The sequence below is a fragment of the Alligator sinensis genome, unplaced genomic scaffold (assembly GCF_000455745.1).
Source record: "Alligator sinensis unplaced genomic scaffold, ASM45574v1 scaffold250_1, whole genome shotgun sequence".
Lineage (NCBI taxonomy): Eukaryota > Metazoa > Chordata > Crocodylia > Alligatoridae > Alligator > Alligator sinensis.
The window spans coordinates 3,754,878-3,768,586 of NW_005841888.1; the positions used below are offsets into that span (position 1 = coordinate 3,754,878).

A 13,709-nucleotide genomic window follows, 5' to 3' on the forward strand; every position below is an offset into this window, starting at 1 on the left:
AGGGAAAGGTTGCCAGAACATATAGTGTTAATTTTAAATATAACATCTGACTCTTACACCAGAATGTAAAATCCTAAGTGGATGTCGGAGAATAAAATATTAAAATCTTCTATTTGTTTAGAAATCTAGAAGAAAATATGGTATCACCAACAGCACACGTGCAATGACAGCATCCTCACCCCAGGGACAAAAGCTGTATACAAACAAGGTTTGGGTTTTAAATTTCCACTTCAGATACCAAATTAGAACTGAAGGAGGTAAGTTGCTGAGAAATTACACAAATACATTTTTAAGCACAGATTTCTACTCTATGTGATCAAGCCAGTAAAATAAAAAAAACAACTAAAGTTTAGTCTTAGTAGCAGATAAAAATAATTAGCTACCAACAGAGGTCCAAATTTTCCCAAAAGCCTCTTTCACATCTCCTTGCTAGACGCTAAAAAGGTTTAGAAGTACCACCGTCTCTGGACATGATCTCTTTTCCCCCAGATTCTGCAGAAGCTCTCTTCTGAATGTAAACAAGCTATACACAAGATGGGGAGCAAACAAATCCATGGATGATGGGCATTCATACTTAACCTCTCTCCTCAACTAGCCTTTTCTTTAGCAACTATTCATGTGTAACCTGTAAAATTAAAGGGGGTCCACACATACATATAAAGGACACATGTCCAAGTAACATTTAGAAGCACAATTACATCAGAACCTCACAGTCACGTACTAAATTGGCAAACAATTAACTTTAATGAATAGGAAGGATAACATAATCTGTATTTTGACATTTCTATGCTATATAGCAGCGTTTCTCAACCCATGGGTCACAAGAATATATGAAAGGGTCATGAACAGACTTTAAAAACGGATTCTCCTTTAAACAAAAAAATGCGGGATACTGTGGCTTTTCCCTTGCAGGCTGGCAGAGTGCCTGCCCTACACACTGTGGGGCTGGGGCCTCGGGGCAGTGGGTCAGGAGTGAAGGGCACTGGGTTAGGACCTCTGGCCATTGATGTTTACAAATGGGTCCTGGTACAAAAAAGGCTGAGAACCACTGCTATACAGGTTCTTATACAGCTCATTACCATAGTATCTGAGCACTTTCTAAACAATGATAATAACATTTGTGATGTTTGGCAAGTGTCTGGTTTCAATAACAATAATACCTCACAGCACAGAGTAAGAATGATAGGTACCACCTATCATTTTAGCACCGCATATATTTAGGGTTTCTCAACACTTATTGTAAGCAACTGAAAACAGGGGTTTATAACCTTGTTCAGGTTGAAATTTTCCATGCTGGCCATCTCCAACATGGAAAATGCAATGGTTCTGCTCTCTGAGAATGGGACTAGGGAAAATTACATTGCTTCTTTGCCCATTTAAAAAAAAAAAATCTCAAAACCGTTTTGTTGAGACGATCCAGAACTTTGGAACATAGAGGAAGTTCAGCAGAGAGGCCACTGTAGTGTCAGGGTTGTAACTTTTCCTCTACCTGTGAAAAAAAATCACCCATTTTTTGACAAATTACACAACCAAAAAAAAAAAAGGAACACTAAATTCTTGTAAGATTCGGTCTGTGCTGAACATGCTCCACCCCCTCACCAAGTCCAAATGGGCTATGCATAAGTTATCCCCAAAGGGAGACCAAGCATGCTCCAGCAGATAGCTGCAGGAGATAGGCAGGACTTCCTCTGTAACTGCTCACCCCAGCTTTCTTGGGTTGCTGTAGTGTGGGACACTGAAAGAGGAAAGAAAGATACTCTTTCCTCTGCTCTTCTTAATGCTGCTATAAAAGGAGGTAGAACATGATAATGCAAGTACAGGCTGTATCGTAGTGCATACGCACAAGACGACCAAATTAAGGTTGAATGAACAACCTTAATTATGACATCCCTAACTTTTGAATGGTAGCTTAACAAAAATATTTATTTTTTAATTTTAAATGCAGTTCTATCATATATTTTGTAAATATTGTGAATTCATAGTAACACAAGAACTCATGGAAGTCCTTTGCAACTAAATACATGCTGAGAAATCAGGAAACATTTCTTTTTTTGGAAATATGAATATGAGAGGATTGCTGAGGTTTCATTGTATTAAGTGTAAATGTCACAAATATTAAAATAAACAGGATGATATGTCATCCTTTCAGAAATATTAAAGCACATTTCAAATCTTTAGCATTCACTGTAAAACCATTAAAAATCATAAATACTCCTCTTCCTTCATGCCACTTCCTTTAAAGGGGGCGTGGCACTGACATCAGCTAAACAGTAGTGGACAGTCACAAAATGAATGCTTCCAATATATAGTACTGTCAAGGCTCAGAACTTACTGCTAGCTTGTATTCATGGAGTCATAAGTTCTGACATCAATAATTCAGTAAATACATTTTTAATATGCAAAACCTGCTTGTGATCAAATAAACATCAGTCATGTTTTGTAGATTCAAATGTTTTGTAGTGTTTCTGATCAAAGTTTCAACACTCGCAAGCCTAAACTAAGAGTACAGAAACTGAGATGGAATTTAATGAGTGGAAATAATTAGACTACATAAAGAACCAATCAAACAAAGCTTGATTGTCTGCAGAAGATGAAGTACGTAATTAACATCTATACTTCTATAGCTCTCCACATCAAAGCATGTCTTCACCCATCAGTATTCAATGTAGGTGGCCCAGCAGTTTCTCTAGTGCGCATCAACTGGACATCCTTTTCAGCCATGCAGGTATCACAGCCCCATACTGCTGATGCTTCTGCAGTAAGAAGGCCATACGCTGATTCAGTCATCCCTGTACAGATCCGATGAAACCATTTTTGACAAGAAGCTTCACACAAGATGGCATCCTGGTCATCATTAACTTCATGTGTACAAATTCCACATGGATAGACTGGCTCAGAGGATGAATGACCATGACGACTGGGATGGAGAGGTGTTTTGCTGCTCTTTTCAGAGTTGCATCCTTCAGCTGCAGGTCTAGCCTGACGAGACTTGTTCTGAGTCCCATTAGCATGACTGTTAGTGTTATCACCATTATTAGGATGGTTGTTGTCTTGATTTACTACATTGTTTCGATTAACTGTTTTTAAATCAGTGTTACCTTGATTTACAATATCATCCGTTCTGTGGTGATGCTGATGAGTAGTAGTGTTCTGGCTGGAGGTTTTGTTTGCACCTTGACTAAAGTCTTGTTTTTGTGCTGATGTTTTTGTTTGATTATATGTGCTGGGGGGTGGAACAAAAGAATGGTTTGAATCTAACTGGGAATTTGGGAAATTTTGACTATTTCCAGGCCCAAAGTTAGATGGCAGGTCAGGGTGTGGTATTTGATTAGAATTTTGTGGAGGAATGTGACCAAAGTTCTCACCAGGATTAGGTCTGAAATGTTGGCTGGGTATATTGACATTTTGAGGCATCTGACCACTATTATAAGCTGGTTGATTTCCAAAACCTGTATTATCATGGGGACCAAAGTTGAAAGAGTGAGGTCGATTAAAACCCATTCCCACGGGGTTCTGAGGGAGTGGGTGTGGTTGATTTCTGAGTGAGTAGGAACCGCCATATGGTGAGGACATTCTGGGCAGCATGTGAGGGGGCATTCTGAAAGTGTTATAGCCTCCAAAGCCAGGATAACCAGGATTGCTAAAATAAGGACTTCCTGAAGATAGTGGTTTATAAGAGACAGTATTATAGTTGTCATCAAAGGGATTGGCAGCTACAAGGTGGTCAGAGCTTGGATTCGGTGGTGGAGCATATTCAGATGGAGGAGGAAAAGATGACCCCTGAAAATATTTAGAATATGACATTAAAATGATAATTTCTGTAAGCTTCCCTGCAATAAATCATAGGCTTTCAGCGATAAAGCTGTAAAACTGGCAACCCTTGTGAGAAAACCAAAGCTTTCTACTTATTCAGAATCCAAGTGCTATACAGCCATCGAAAGCTTAAGCCTCATGAAGATGTACCTTAAGCCTCATCCACAAGGAAGAAAGAAAACAGTTTACCCAGGATCATTCAATCCTTAGTCCCTCTCACAAAGACTACCACTAAGGGCACCATTTATAGTAATGACTGTTATAATATGGCAGTCCCTGGAAGAACTCATCTCTTGGCAGATATATAAAACTATCACAACTACTTATTCCCTTTATTTTTTATGAAGGGATCCCTCGTGCTGTGTCTTCCCATTCAGAACTTTATGGAAGCCAGTTAAGTTTTGTATCAGAAGAGTACCTTCTCCTATAACCTTTTTCTGAATTAATCTTAAAATCTATTTCATAAAAGTCATCAAGCTATTAAAGCAATCTATGAAAACTAAACAGCTCCACAACATACTGCGAAAAATACTCACCATATGGTTTTCTTTTCTTTTTCTTTTAAGTGAAGCAAGATTCCAGAGTTAAAACACAAAAACTTCTATTTAAATATATTTAAAAGTAGATATAGGGTGTTTCCGGTTATATCTCAGATTTGATCTATTAACATCGAGGGCAAATCTTTCCTCTAATCCATTTGTTTTCATGTGAGGATATGAAGATTTTAGAAAGTAGTAATTATCCTGTATCCCTGCTGAAAGTTGTACAGGTAGTAAGATGTCTGCTCAAGGGGCTCTATCTCCTGTGACCAGAGAGACCTCTGTGGTAGGGCTTTAAAACTGGAGATAAGGTGACAGTGTAGATAGGCGGTCATAGATTCACAGATTCATAGAAGTAGGGTTGGAAGGGACCTTGTAGATCATCAAGTCCGACCCCCTGCCCCGGGCAGGAGAGAAAACCGGGCTCAAATGACCCCAGCCAGGTAGACTTCAAGCCTCCTCTTAAAGACCCCCAGGGTAGGAGCCAGCACCACTTCCCTTGGAAGTTGGTTCCAGATCCTAGCCGCCCTGACTGTGAAGTAGTGCCTTCAGATGTCTAGTCTAAACCTACTCTCTAACAAATTGTGGCCGTTATTCCTTGTTACCCAGGGGGTGCTCAGGGGAACAGGGTCTCTCCCAAACCCTGCTGGTTCCCCCGGTGAGTTTATAGACAGCCACCAGGTCCCCTCTTGGCCTTCTCTTGCAAAGGCTGAACAGGTTCAAGTCCCATAGCCTCTCTTCATAGGGTCTGCCCTGCTGTCCCTGGATCATGCGGGTGGCTCGCCTCTGGACCCTCTCAATGCTGTCCACATCCCTCCTGAAGTGCGGTGCCCAGAACTGAACACAGTTCTCCAGCTGCAGTCTGACCAGTGTCGCATAGAGGGGGAGGATCACCTCCTTGGCCCTGCCTGAGATGCATCTGTGGATGCACGACAAGGTACGGTTAGCCCTACTGACCGTGACCTCGCATTGTCGGCCCATGTTCATCTTGGAGTCAATAATGACTCCAAGATCTCTTTCTGCCAGCGTGCTCTCGAGAAGGGAGTTTCCCAGCTTATAAGTGTGCTGCTGGTTCCCACTGCCCAAGTGCAGCACCCTGCACTTGTCAGTAGCTTGCCCACCTCACCCCAAATCTTGGTATCATCAGCAAATTTGAACAGGGTGCTTTTTACCTCATCGTCCAAGTCACTAATAAAGAAATTGAACAGTGCGGGCCCAAGGACCGAGCCCTGGGGGACTCCACTGCCCACTTCCCTCCAGGTCGAATATGACCCGTCCACCACTACCCTCTGAATACGATCCTTCAGCCAATTTGCAATCCATCTGATTGTGTAGGCATCAATGCCACAGTCACCTAGTTTTTTTATGAGAATGGGGTGGGAGACAGTGTCAAAGGCCTTGCTGAAGTCCAGAAAGACTACATCCACTGCGACACCTGCGTCCAATGCTTTTGTGACCTGATTGTAGAAGGCAATCAGGTTGGTCAGACAGGACCTGCCCCTAATGAAACTGTGCTGGTTGCTCCTGAGCATCATCCCTGCTGCTGGCCTATCACAGATGTGCTCCTTGATGATCTTCTCAAAGAGTTTCCCCAGAATTGAAGTAAGACTAATGGGCCTATAGTTGCCTGGGTCCTCCCTCTTCCCTTTTTGAAGATGGGGACCACGCTGGCTTTCTTCCAGTCATCTGGCACCTGGCCAGAGCACCACGAGTGTTTGTAAAGCCGTGCCGGGGCCCCGCAATAACCCCTTCCAATTCCCTCAACACCCTGGGGTGGAGAGCATCTGGACCTGCTGATCTGAACATGTCCAGCCCCACCAGAAGCTCTCTAACCCCGTCCTCCCCGACCTTAGGCCTGGCGGTCAACAAACTACATTCTAAACCCCCACATAATGGAGTGTTTAGTGAAACCCAAAGGGTGCAAAAATGACTACATAATGGTTATGTAACTAATCCTCACTCTTGTCCATCTTGGGAAGAAAATTCTAGCTGCTCACCCTATGTAGGTCATTGGTGCACAGAAAAGAATATGGCCCCAAATATTTAGTGGCATACACCTGCGGAAATAATTTTCATATTTCCACTACTCTGCAAACCTTGTAGTTGGTAACAAAACAGGGGAAACTGGATTTGCACACCCACTATAGTTATCTTTATTCCACAGCAGAAGGAAGGAGTCATTAACTAGAAGGAACAGAAAGAGAAAGAGAGACCAGAAAACTTGAAATTAACTGACACTGCCTTAAGCTGGCATTTTTCCCATGATTGCTTGAATAAAAAAACTACACAGACCAGAAAAAAAAAACAATGGGATTGGGCATACATATATAAAAGTGTTTATAGTACTTCTATAAATAATTTTCCAAGTTATAACTACTGTTAGATATCCTCAGCCACAATACTGAGTGGACACACAAGTGAACATTTCTGAATAAAGGACATATTGCTCAATATAGGTATTCCTCACTACTACCTATATCCAATGTCCTTCTACAAAAGCCCTGTTGCAGGAAATGGAAAATACGCATTTCCAGTTAACAGGAAGGTCAAAATCATACACATTTACTTATTCAGATGATAACACCTACTCCACTTTCAAAGTGCTCCTGAAAGCACTGCTAAGAAGCATGTCTGCTTCCCCCCCACTACCACCACTTCAGCTCCACATAAGCCAAACACAGAAACAAGGCAACGAAGCTTCCCTGAAAATGTCTCCCCTCCACTTCATTTCTAAGTTTGGCACATCTGAAGCAGGAGCAAGTTGAAGAGTCTGCTCTCAGAAAAATCATGAAAGCAGTACAGACATGCCCCATTTTTGCCTCAGGGCTCTCTGCATTGAAAAATCATCGAAAGTAGACTAAAGGTCCGGCCGATGGGTTCATAAACTATAAGTCTCTACTAGTTCACAAGCCTATACATATATATGCTTCCCCTCCCCCTGCCCTGTGCTGCATATACATGCAGCAAGGGGAGCAGGCGAAAGCATCTCACAGCCATTCCTCATTCTCTGCAGATTTACACCAAAGACTAAAAACCTGGGAACAAAATTCTGCTCATCACCAAATCCATGACTAAATAGAGCCTGTTTACTCTAGCAGTGCTGCTTAGCAGAGATCTAGTCTTCCCTCACTGGATTCAAGCAACCCCCATAACTTCAATGGGAGTTACTAGTATCCTCTGAGGATATACAGGGATCTAAGATTTCACCTTATGCACTTACTTATAAGATCTTGGCTACCATTCTGCTTGTGATAAAAGGTTGGTATTCCTAGATGGAAGAGACAGTCATATTAATAAACAACGTTTGAGTGCATTATTTAGTCAAAAAAATCAAGAGAACCAGAGTGAACTTACCTGAGTATTTGACTTGCGCTTTTTCTTATCTGGGCTTCCAAGTTGTACTCCTGGTCCTCCTAACCCATCCAATCCACTATCACCACCTACAAAATTTCAATCAATGTAATTCTGCATTTGTTTCCATGTAGATGTTACACAAATATGTGCCTTTGTCACATAGATAAGAAAAAGCTTATGAGTAGCAAAATATCCCTAATTTTAGGCTTAAACAACAGTGGCCACACACACAACACACCTGGAGGTAAAAAGCAGCACACCACATGTACAGCTATCCATCTCCATTAGCACCAGGGGTTCAATTAAAAGCCCATTACGGTCAGTAGAAAGACTGCCATTCATTTAATTGGGTTTGAGATCAGGTCTTACGTGCTTCACCACTAAGGAAGCTTTTCTTTTCTTTTACATATAACACAACTTTCAAATAAACCATAAAAAAAACACTTATAAGATTCAACCCCTACATAACTTTCCCACACTTGGCATTCATCAGCTCAGGCCCCCAGTGGGGCAGTAGGTAATTACAGTATTTCTCAACAAAAAAGCAAGAAGAATCAAATCTATGAATGAAAACACAGCATACAGTTTAGGCAGGCCTCCCAGTTTACCAATTCTAGCTGCCATCATTGTGAATCTTGATCAAGCAAAAGGTCACCTCATAAAACTAATTACGATCAGCGAGAGTCTGCATGAGAGGACCTTTCCAAAGGCCTCCTGGTACAATCAGCCAAAGCAATTCTGACAGAGTTTCCTGAAACTCAGGGATGTTTAACCTTCTTGAGCTATTTATTTTGTCTACTATAAAGAAAACCCCATGATTCACTCAACCTTCACGTATACCTTTTGTATGATTGTGAAAAGGTTCCGAAGCTATACAGGATCCTAAATAAGAAAACATGGCACTTTATTTTTAAATCCTTTAAAGCCTGCACAGATAGAGGAAATATTAATGGTAAATGGTCCATTAGGCCAGCCATTTCCCCTTTTCTGGCATTCAAATCGATTTTGTTTTAAAAATATGAAGAGTAATAATCTTAAACCAAAAATCACAAAGCATGGAAAGCTACTGATGTAGGACTTGACACCAGCAGTTTTTGACGTTAGAGCCATCAATATGAGCAGTCCGAACCAAAGCTCATTCTTCTCCATGCTGTAATATCCACCTGCCTACATCTTTTATTATGCATGACGACAAAAAATAATTCTTTGCTAAATAGAGGAAAGTGTGCAATGGCTAAGATGTCTACTATTAGTTGTTTAAATAATCTATATTTAGAAACTTGACAAACTTCAACTTCCAAGAAGGTGAAAATGTTCTGCTTCACATTTGGATTACAGCGTACAACACTATCACTTAGTTCAGTGGTGGGCAATTATTTTGGGCAGAGGGCTGCTTACTGAGTTTTGGCAAGCCTGGTGGGCTGTATCCACCCCCGGGCCGCATTTTGCGCACCCCGACTTAGTTACATAGGCAACCAGATATTCACCTAAAAAAAAAATGCCAGGATTAATAAAAGTGCCTAATAGGTAAGCATTTAACTCCCATTAACTTCTGTTCACATGCTTTTAAAAATCCCAATAGGCACTTATCTGCATCTGTAGATGCCTAAATGTCTAAAAATCTGGCCAGTTAAGATCCCTGGCATAAATTAGTGTGACCTGAAGCTAATTGTGTATCACCAGGGCATATGGATGACAGGTCACCAAAGTAGGCACAGCACAGGTACCATAACAGATCAGTGTCATTCAAGGATTCCCCTGGCAGTAGGGAGATACTCTCAGTGGACAGCTACAGCAGTCTGCACCAACACAGGGGAGAAAGACCTATTTTGTAATAACTAAAATATAAACAGATATTCAGATACTTTTGATGGGTTCCTTCACCTCAGAACCACTATTCTGCCAAAAGGTAAAGATTTCCTTTATATTTCCCTCAAGAGGAGGACAGTTTCCACTTGAGTTAACTCATCAAAGGTTTTTGAGGGAATTACCAGACCTGGCACAGGAGTCCTATTCTGTGCCTGCTTTAAATAACTTCCTCCTTGTTCTGGCTGTCATAGTTAAAATCCCATCTCATTTTTCATACACACAATTTCTAAAACATTACACTACGTACAAGAAAAGTGTCCTTCTCAAATCAACAGTTAATCATTACTGGAAACAGACTGGTACATTCAAGTCCTAGATTTTAAAGATCTGGCCACAGGAAATGCTTGTCATGTAAGGGTTTGAATAAATTCATGCTCAAGCATTTGTACAGCACAGCAAATCATGGCAAGATTTGCTGTCAGAGTAACTCTTTGGGATTTAGAGAGAAATCCAATTTCTTACAGGTTTGTAATGTAAAATGCTGTGTGCTACCCCTACTGCTCTGTGAAATAGAGCACCCCATGAATTGTACATATTTAGTATCAAAATATACATTTCTTTATGAGGAGGCTCATTACAAACGTCCCCTAAATTCCATTCCTAAATACTTTTCATGCTCTAATTTAGCCCTATGCTCTCCAACAACCAGACATTCTCTCATACTCTCAAACCCTTATATCAAAGTAATATGGATACTGTCTTGTGGATACCTCCCTTCCATTCACAATTACACAATTCTCCCATTCATATTCACTTTCCATCCATATGCCAGTTTTCTTAGGAAACTCTACTGTATGCTTGGCTCGTATCAATGAAATTCAGCAGCTGGTAGCAAGGATTGGTAAGCATGTGACCAGCTCCATCACCAAGGACCCAGAGCAAATGTTTGCTGTACTGTGGACTGCTCAAAGCTCTGCACGTTCATTAAGTGTCATCTTGCACTCAAGGACTAGATCCTATAAAAATTATGCGTAGGAGTAACCTTAGCCACGTGAGTAATACCATACACCAACAATGGAAGTACTTGGATTAGTAAAGTTAATTCACTCTAGGGTTTGCAGAACCATGTCTTAGGTTTGAAAAAAGAACATCTTTCACTGTGTGAGGGCATTAATGTAAACTAGGTCTATTAATTTATATATTTTTCTGTTGGATTTTATATGGATTTAATTTATACATAAAAGTAAAATGAATGTTAGTCCTAGCATGCCTCCAAAAAAAGAGTGAATGAGCATCATTATAATGTAGCCAAAATAAACTTTCCTGAAAGTTGCTTCTTATATCCCCCACACAGAATTCTCATTAGCGTGTGCTGAACACTGGTATGTTGAGATATACCATGCTAGACATCTCAGCTAAGGTTGCAAAAAGTCTGTGATAACCCTGGATTCTCAGACATTCTTACTTTTCTAGACAAAAATGCTTCTTAGCTGAGATGCTGCTTGTTGCATCTCAGCTATTTTTCCTGTTAAAATTTTAAAGAAAACATCCAGCTTTTCTGAGTTTGGGAAGAGTGAGGTGTACATATAGCTATTTCACCCTGTTACAGATCTATATTGCTATGTACATACTCATTGCAATTTTCATCAATACAGTTGAAACTTAAAACTTTCCATGTTAATAAACAAACCCTGAATTGGCAAAGAACATTATGCACATGCTTAACTTAATATGTTGCACATGATCCTTTATTTATAGTATGGTAATTAAAACACCCATAGGTTTTTACAGGATTGCGGCCACAGTTCTTAATGAGTAAGATATATATATAGATGTTTGTATACACACATGTACAAACTGTATTTTGGCTGTCTGAAGTCACACACACACACACACACATATATGTAAAGTCACACACGCACACATATATATGTGTGTGAGTGTGTGTATAAAAGTCATATATCTATGACATATAGTTTCACAGTTTCATAGTTGGTAGGGTCGGAGGGCACCTGAGGAGATCATCTAGTCCGACCCCCTGCCGTGGCAGGGAAGAGGCATGGGGTGTCCATTGTTTCTTGTAAATCCTGGGATTGCTCGGGGGAACAGGGACTCTCCCAATGCCTGCTGGTCCCCCTTGACTAGTCTGTAGACTGCCACTAGATCCCCTCTCAGCCTTCTCTTTTGGAGGCTGAATGGGTTCAGGTCCCTCAGCTTCTCCTCGTAAGGCCTGCCCTGCTGACCCCGATCATGCGGGTGGCCCTCCTTTGGACCCCCTCCGTATGGGCCACATCCCTCCTGAAGTGCGGCGCCCAGAACTGGATGCAGTACTCCAGCTCCGGCCTGACCAGTGTCGCATAGAGGGGGAGGATCACCTCCTTGGACGTGCTTGAGATGTATCTGTGGATGCATGACAAGGTGTGGTTGGCCTTCCTGACCATGTCCCCACACTGTCGGCCCATGTTCATTTTGGCATCAATGATGACTCCAAGATCCTTTTCTGCCTCTGCACTGACAAGAAGGGAGTTCCCCAGCCTGTAGGTGTGCCGCTGGTTCTTCCTCCCCAGGTGCATTACCCTGCACTTGTCAGTGTTGAACCCCATCCTGTTCTCTTCAGCCCACCCCTGTAACCTGTCTAGATCCGCTTGCAGCCTTTTCCTTCCTACTAGCATACCCACTTCACGCCACATCTTGGTGTCATCTGCAAACTTGAACAGGGTGCTTTCTACCCTCTCACCCAAGTCACTGATGAAGATGTTGAACAGTGCGGGCCTGAGGACGGAGCCCTGGGGAACCCCACTGCCCACATCCCTCCAGGTCGAATAAGACCTGTCTAACACCACCCTCTGGGTGCGGCCCACCAGCCAGTTAGCGACCCATCTGACCATGTAGGCATCAACAGCACTGTCTCCTAGTTTGTTACTGAGAATGGGGTGAGAGACCATGTCAAAGGCCTGCCTGAAGTCCGGAAAGACTATATCCACTGCGACACCTGTATCCAAGGACTTGGTGACCTGGTCATAGAAGGCCACCAGGTTGGTTTGACAAGACCTGTTATATACATATGACTTTTATGGGATGGAATGTTGTAGCCATGTTGGTACAGGTTTTTTGGTTATATCTTTTTATTGGATCAACTGTACAGTTGGAAGAGATGGTAAGACAATCTTTTTGGGAACATTTATTCAGCTCTAAAGAAGGATACTGTGCCCAAAAGCTTGATTTTTATGGCGAAACAATGGGGGGAAGAGGGTATAATATATTAATATGTGCACTGTTTTATGAGAATCCACCGTGGCTCCCGGTACTGAAAACATATGCCCTGGAGCAATCATCTCACCAAGTTCAATTGGTTACTCAAGTTATGTGCCTACTTGAGAATCTGTGGGATCACAGCTCAGGAGGTCAATCTGTTTAATGAATCCCAGCTCCACGTGTGGTGTCAGGACAGGTTTGCTCTGGCTAATCTGATAAGTACTGGGGCTGCTGCTCTCCAGGTGTTACTGGACAAAACTTTCAAGTGAATTGTAAACATCTGACTGAAAGACACACAGCAAAAGCCTGGCCCGTCTCCCTGGTCCCCAGCTCTCAGAGACAAATGTGAAGGGAAGACAAAAAATAGAGAGAGAGAGAATGAATTATGTCACAATAAGCTTCAGCCCAGACAGCTGTCCTGCTGACACCCAGCATTTCCTTCCCAAGGAAGTTTCTTTCTTTGGCCCTGGTAAAGAGGCAGCGGTGGCTGTGCCCAGCAAACAGCAGAGAGTAGCACCCCGGTGTCCACCCCTTTTCCTAACACACCCGCGGCCGGGGCTGAACTGCAATCTCCCCAGCCTAGCCTGGCCAAGAGGAGGCAGCTTTTCCTCCCCCTCTTCCAGGAGAAAACGACTGCGGGGGCCGCGTTGAGGGGGAAACCCCCAATGCCTGGCCAGGCGAGGTCCGGTGCCACAGCCCGCACTGCCCCGGCCCGCACGCGGGTGCGGCCCCCGGACGACGCAGCGGCGCTCCTGGACTCCCAACTTTTGCCCGGGAAGGGGAAGGCCCCCGCCCCGCGCGGGGCCCGCAGGACCGGGGCCTAAGCGGGTAAACTTAACATGGCTTTCCGAGCCGCCCGGCGCTACTTTCAAACGCTTCTGGGTACGAGCGGGCCACGGCGCGGCCGCCCCGGAGCCGAGCGGCAGGCGGGCTCCTCGC

General features: G+C 42.8%; 1 protein-coding gene across 1 annotated transcript; it reads right to left on the reverse strand.

The window, feature by feature from the left end:
* Nucleotides 1–938: 938 nt before the first annotated feature.
* On the reverse strand, nt 939–8,333 carry PYGO1 (pygopus family PHD finger 1). The gene is made up of 3 exons (XM_006017982.3): nt 8,315–8,333; nt 7,707–7,792; nt 939–3,780 (listed from the first exon to the last, which is right to left on the reverse strand). The coding sequence occupies exons 1-3, from the start codon at nt 8,331–8,333 to the stop codon at nt 2,647–2,649; spliced, it is 1,239 nt and encodes a 412-aa protein (XP_006018044.1). The 3' UTR covers nt 939–2,646.
* Nucleotides 8,334–13,709: the final 5,376 nt, after the last annotated feature.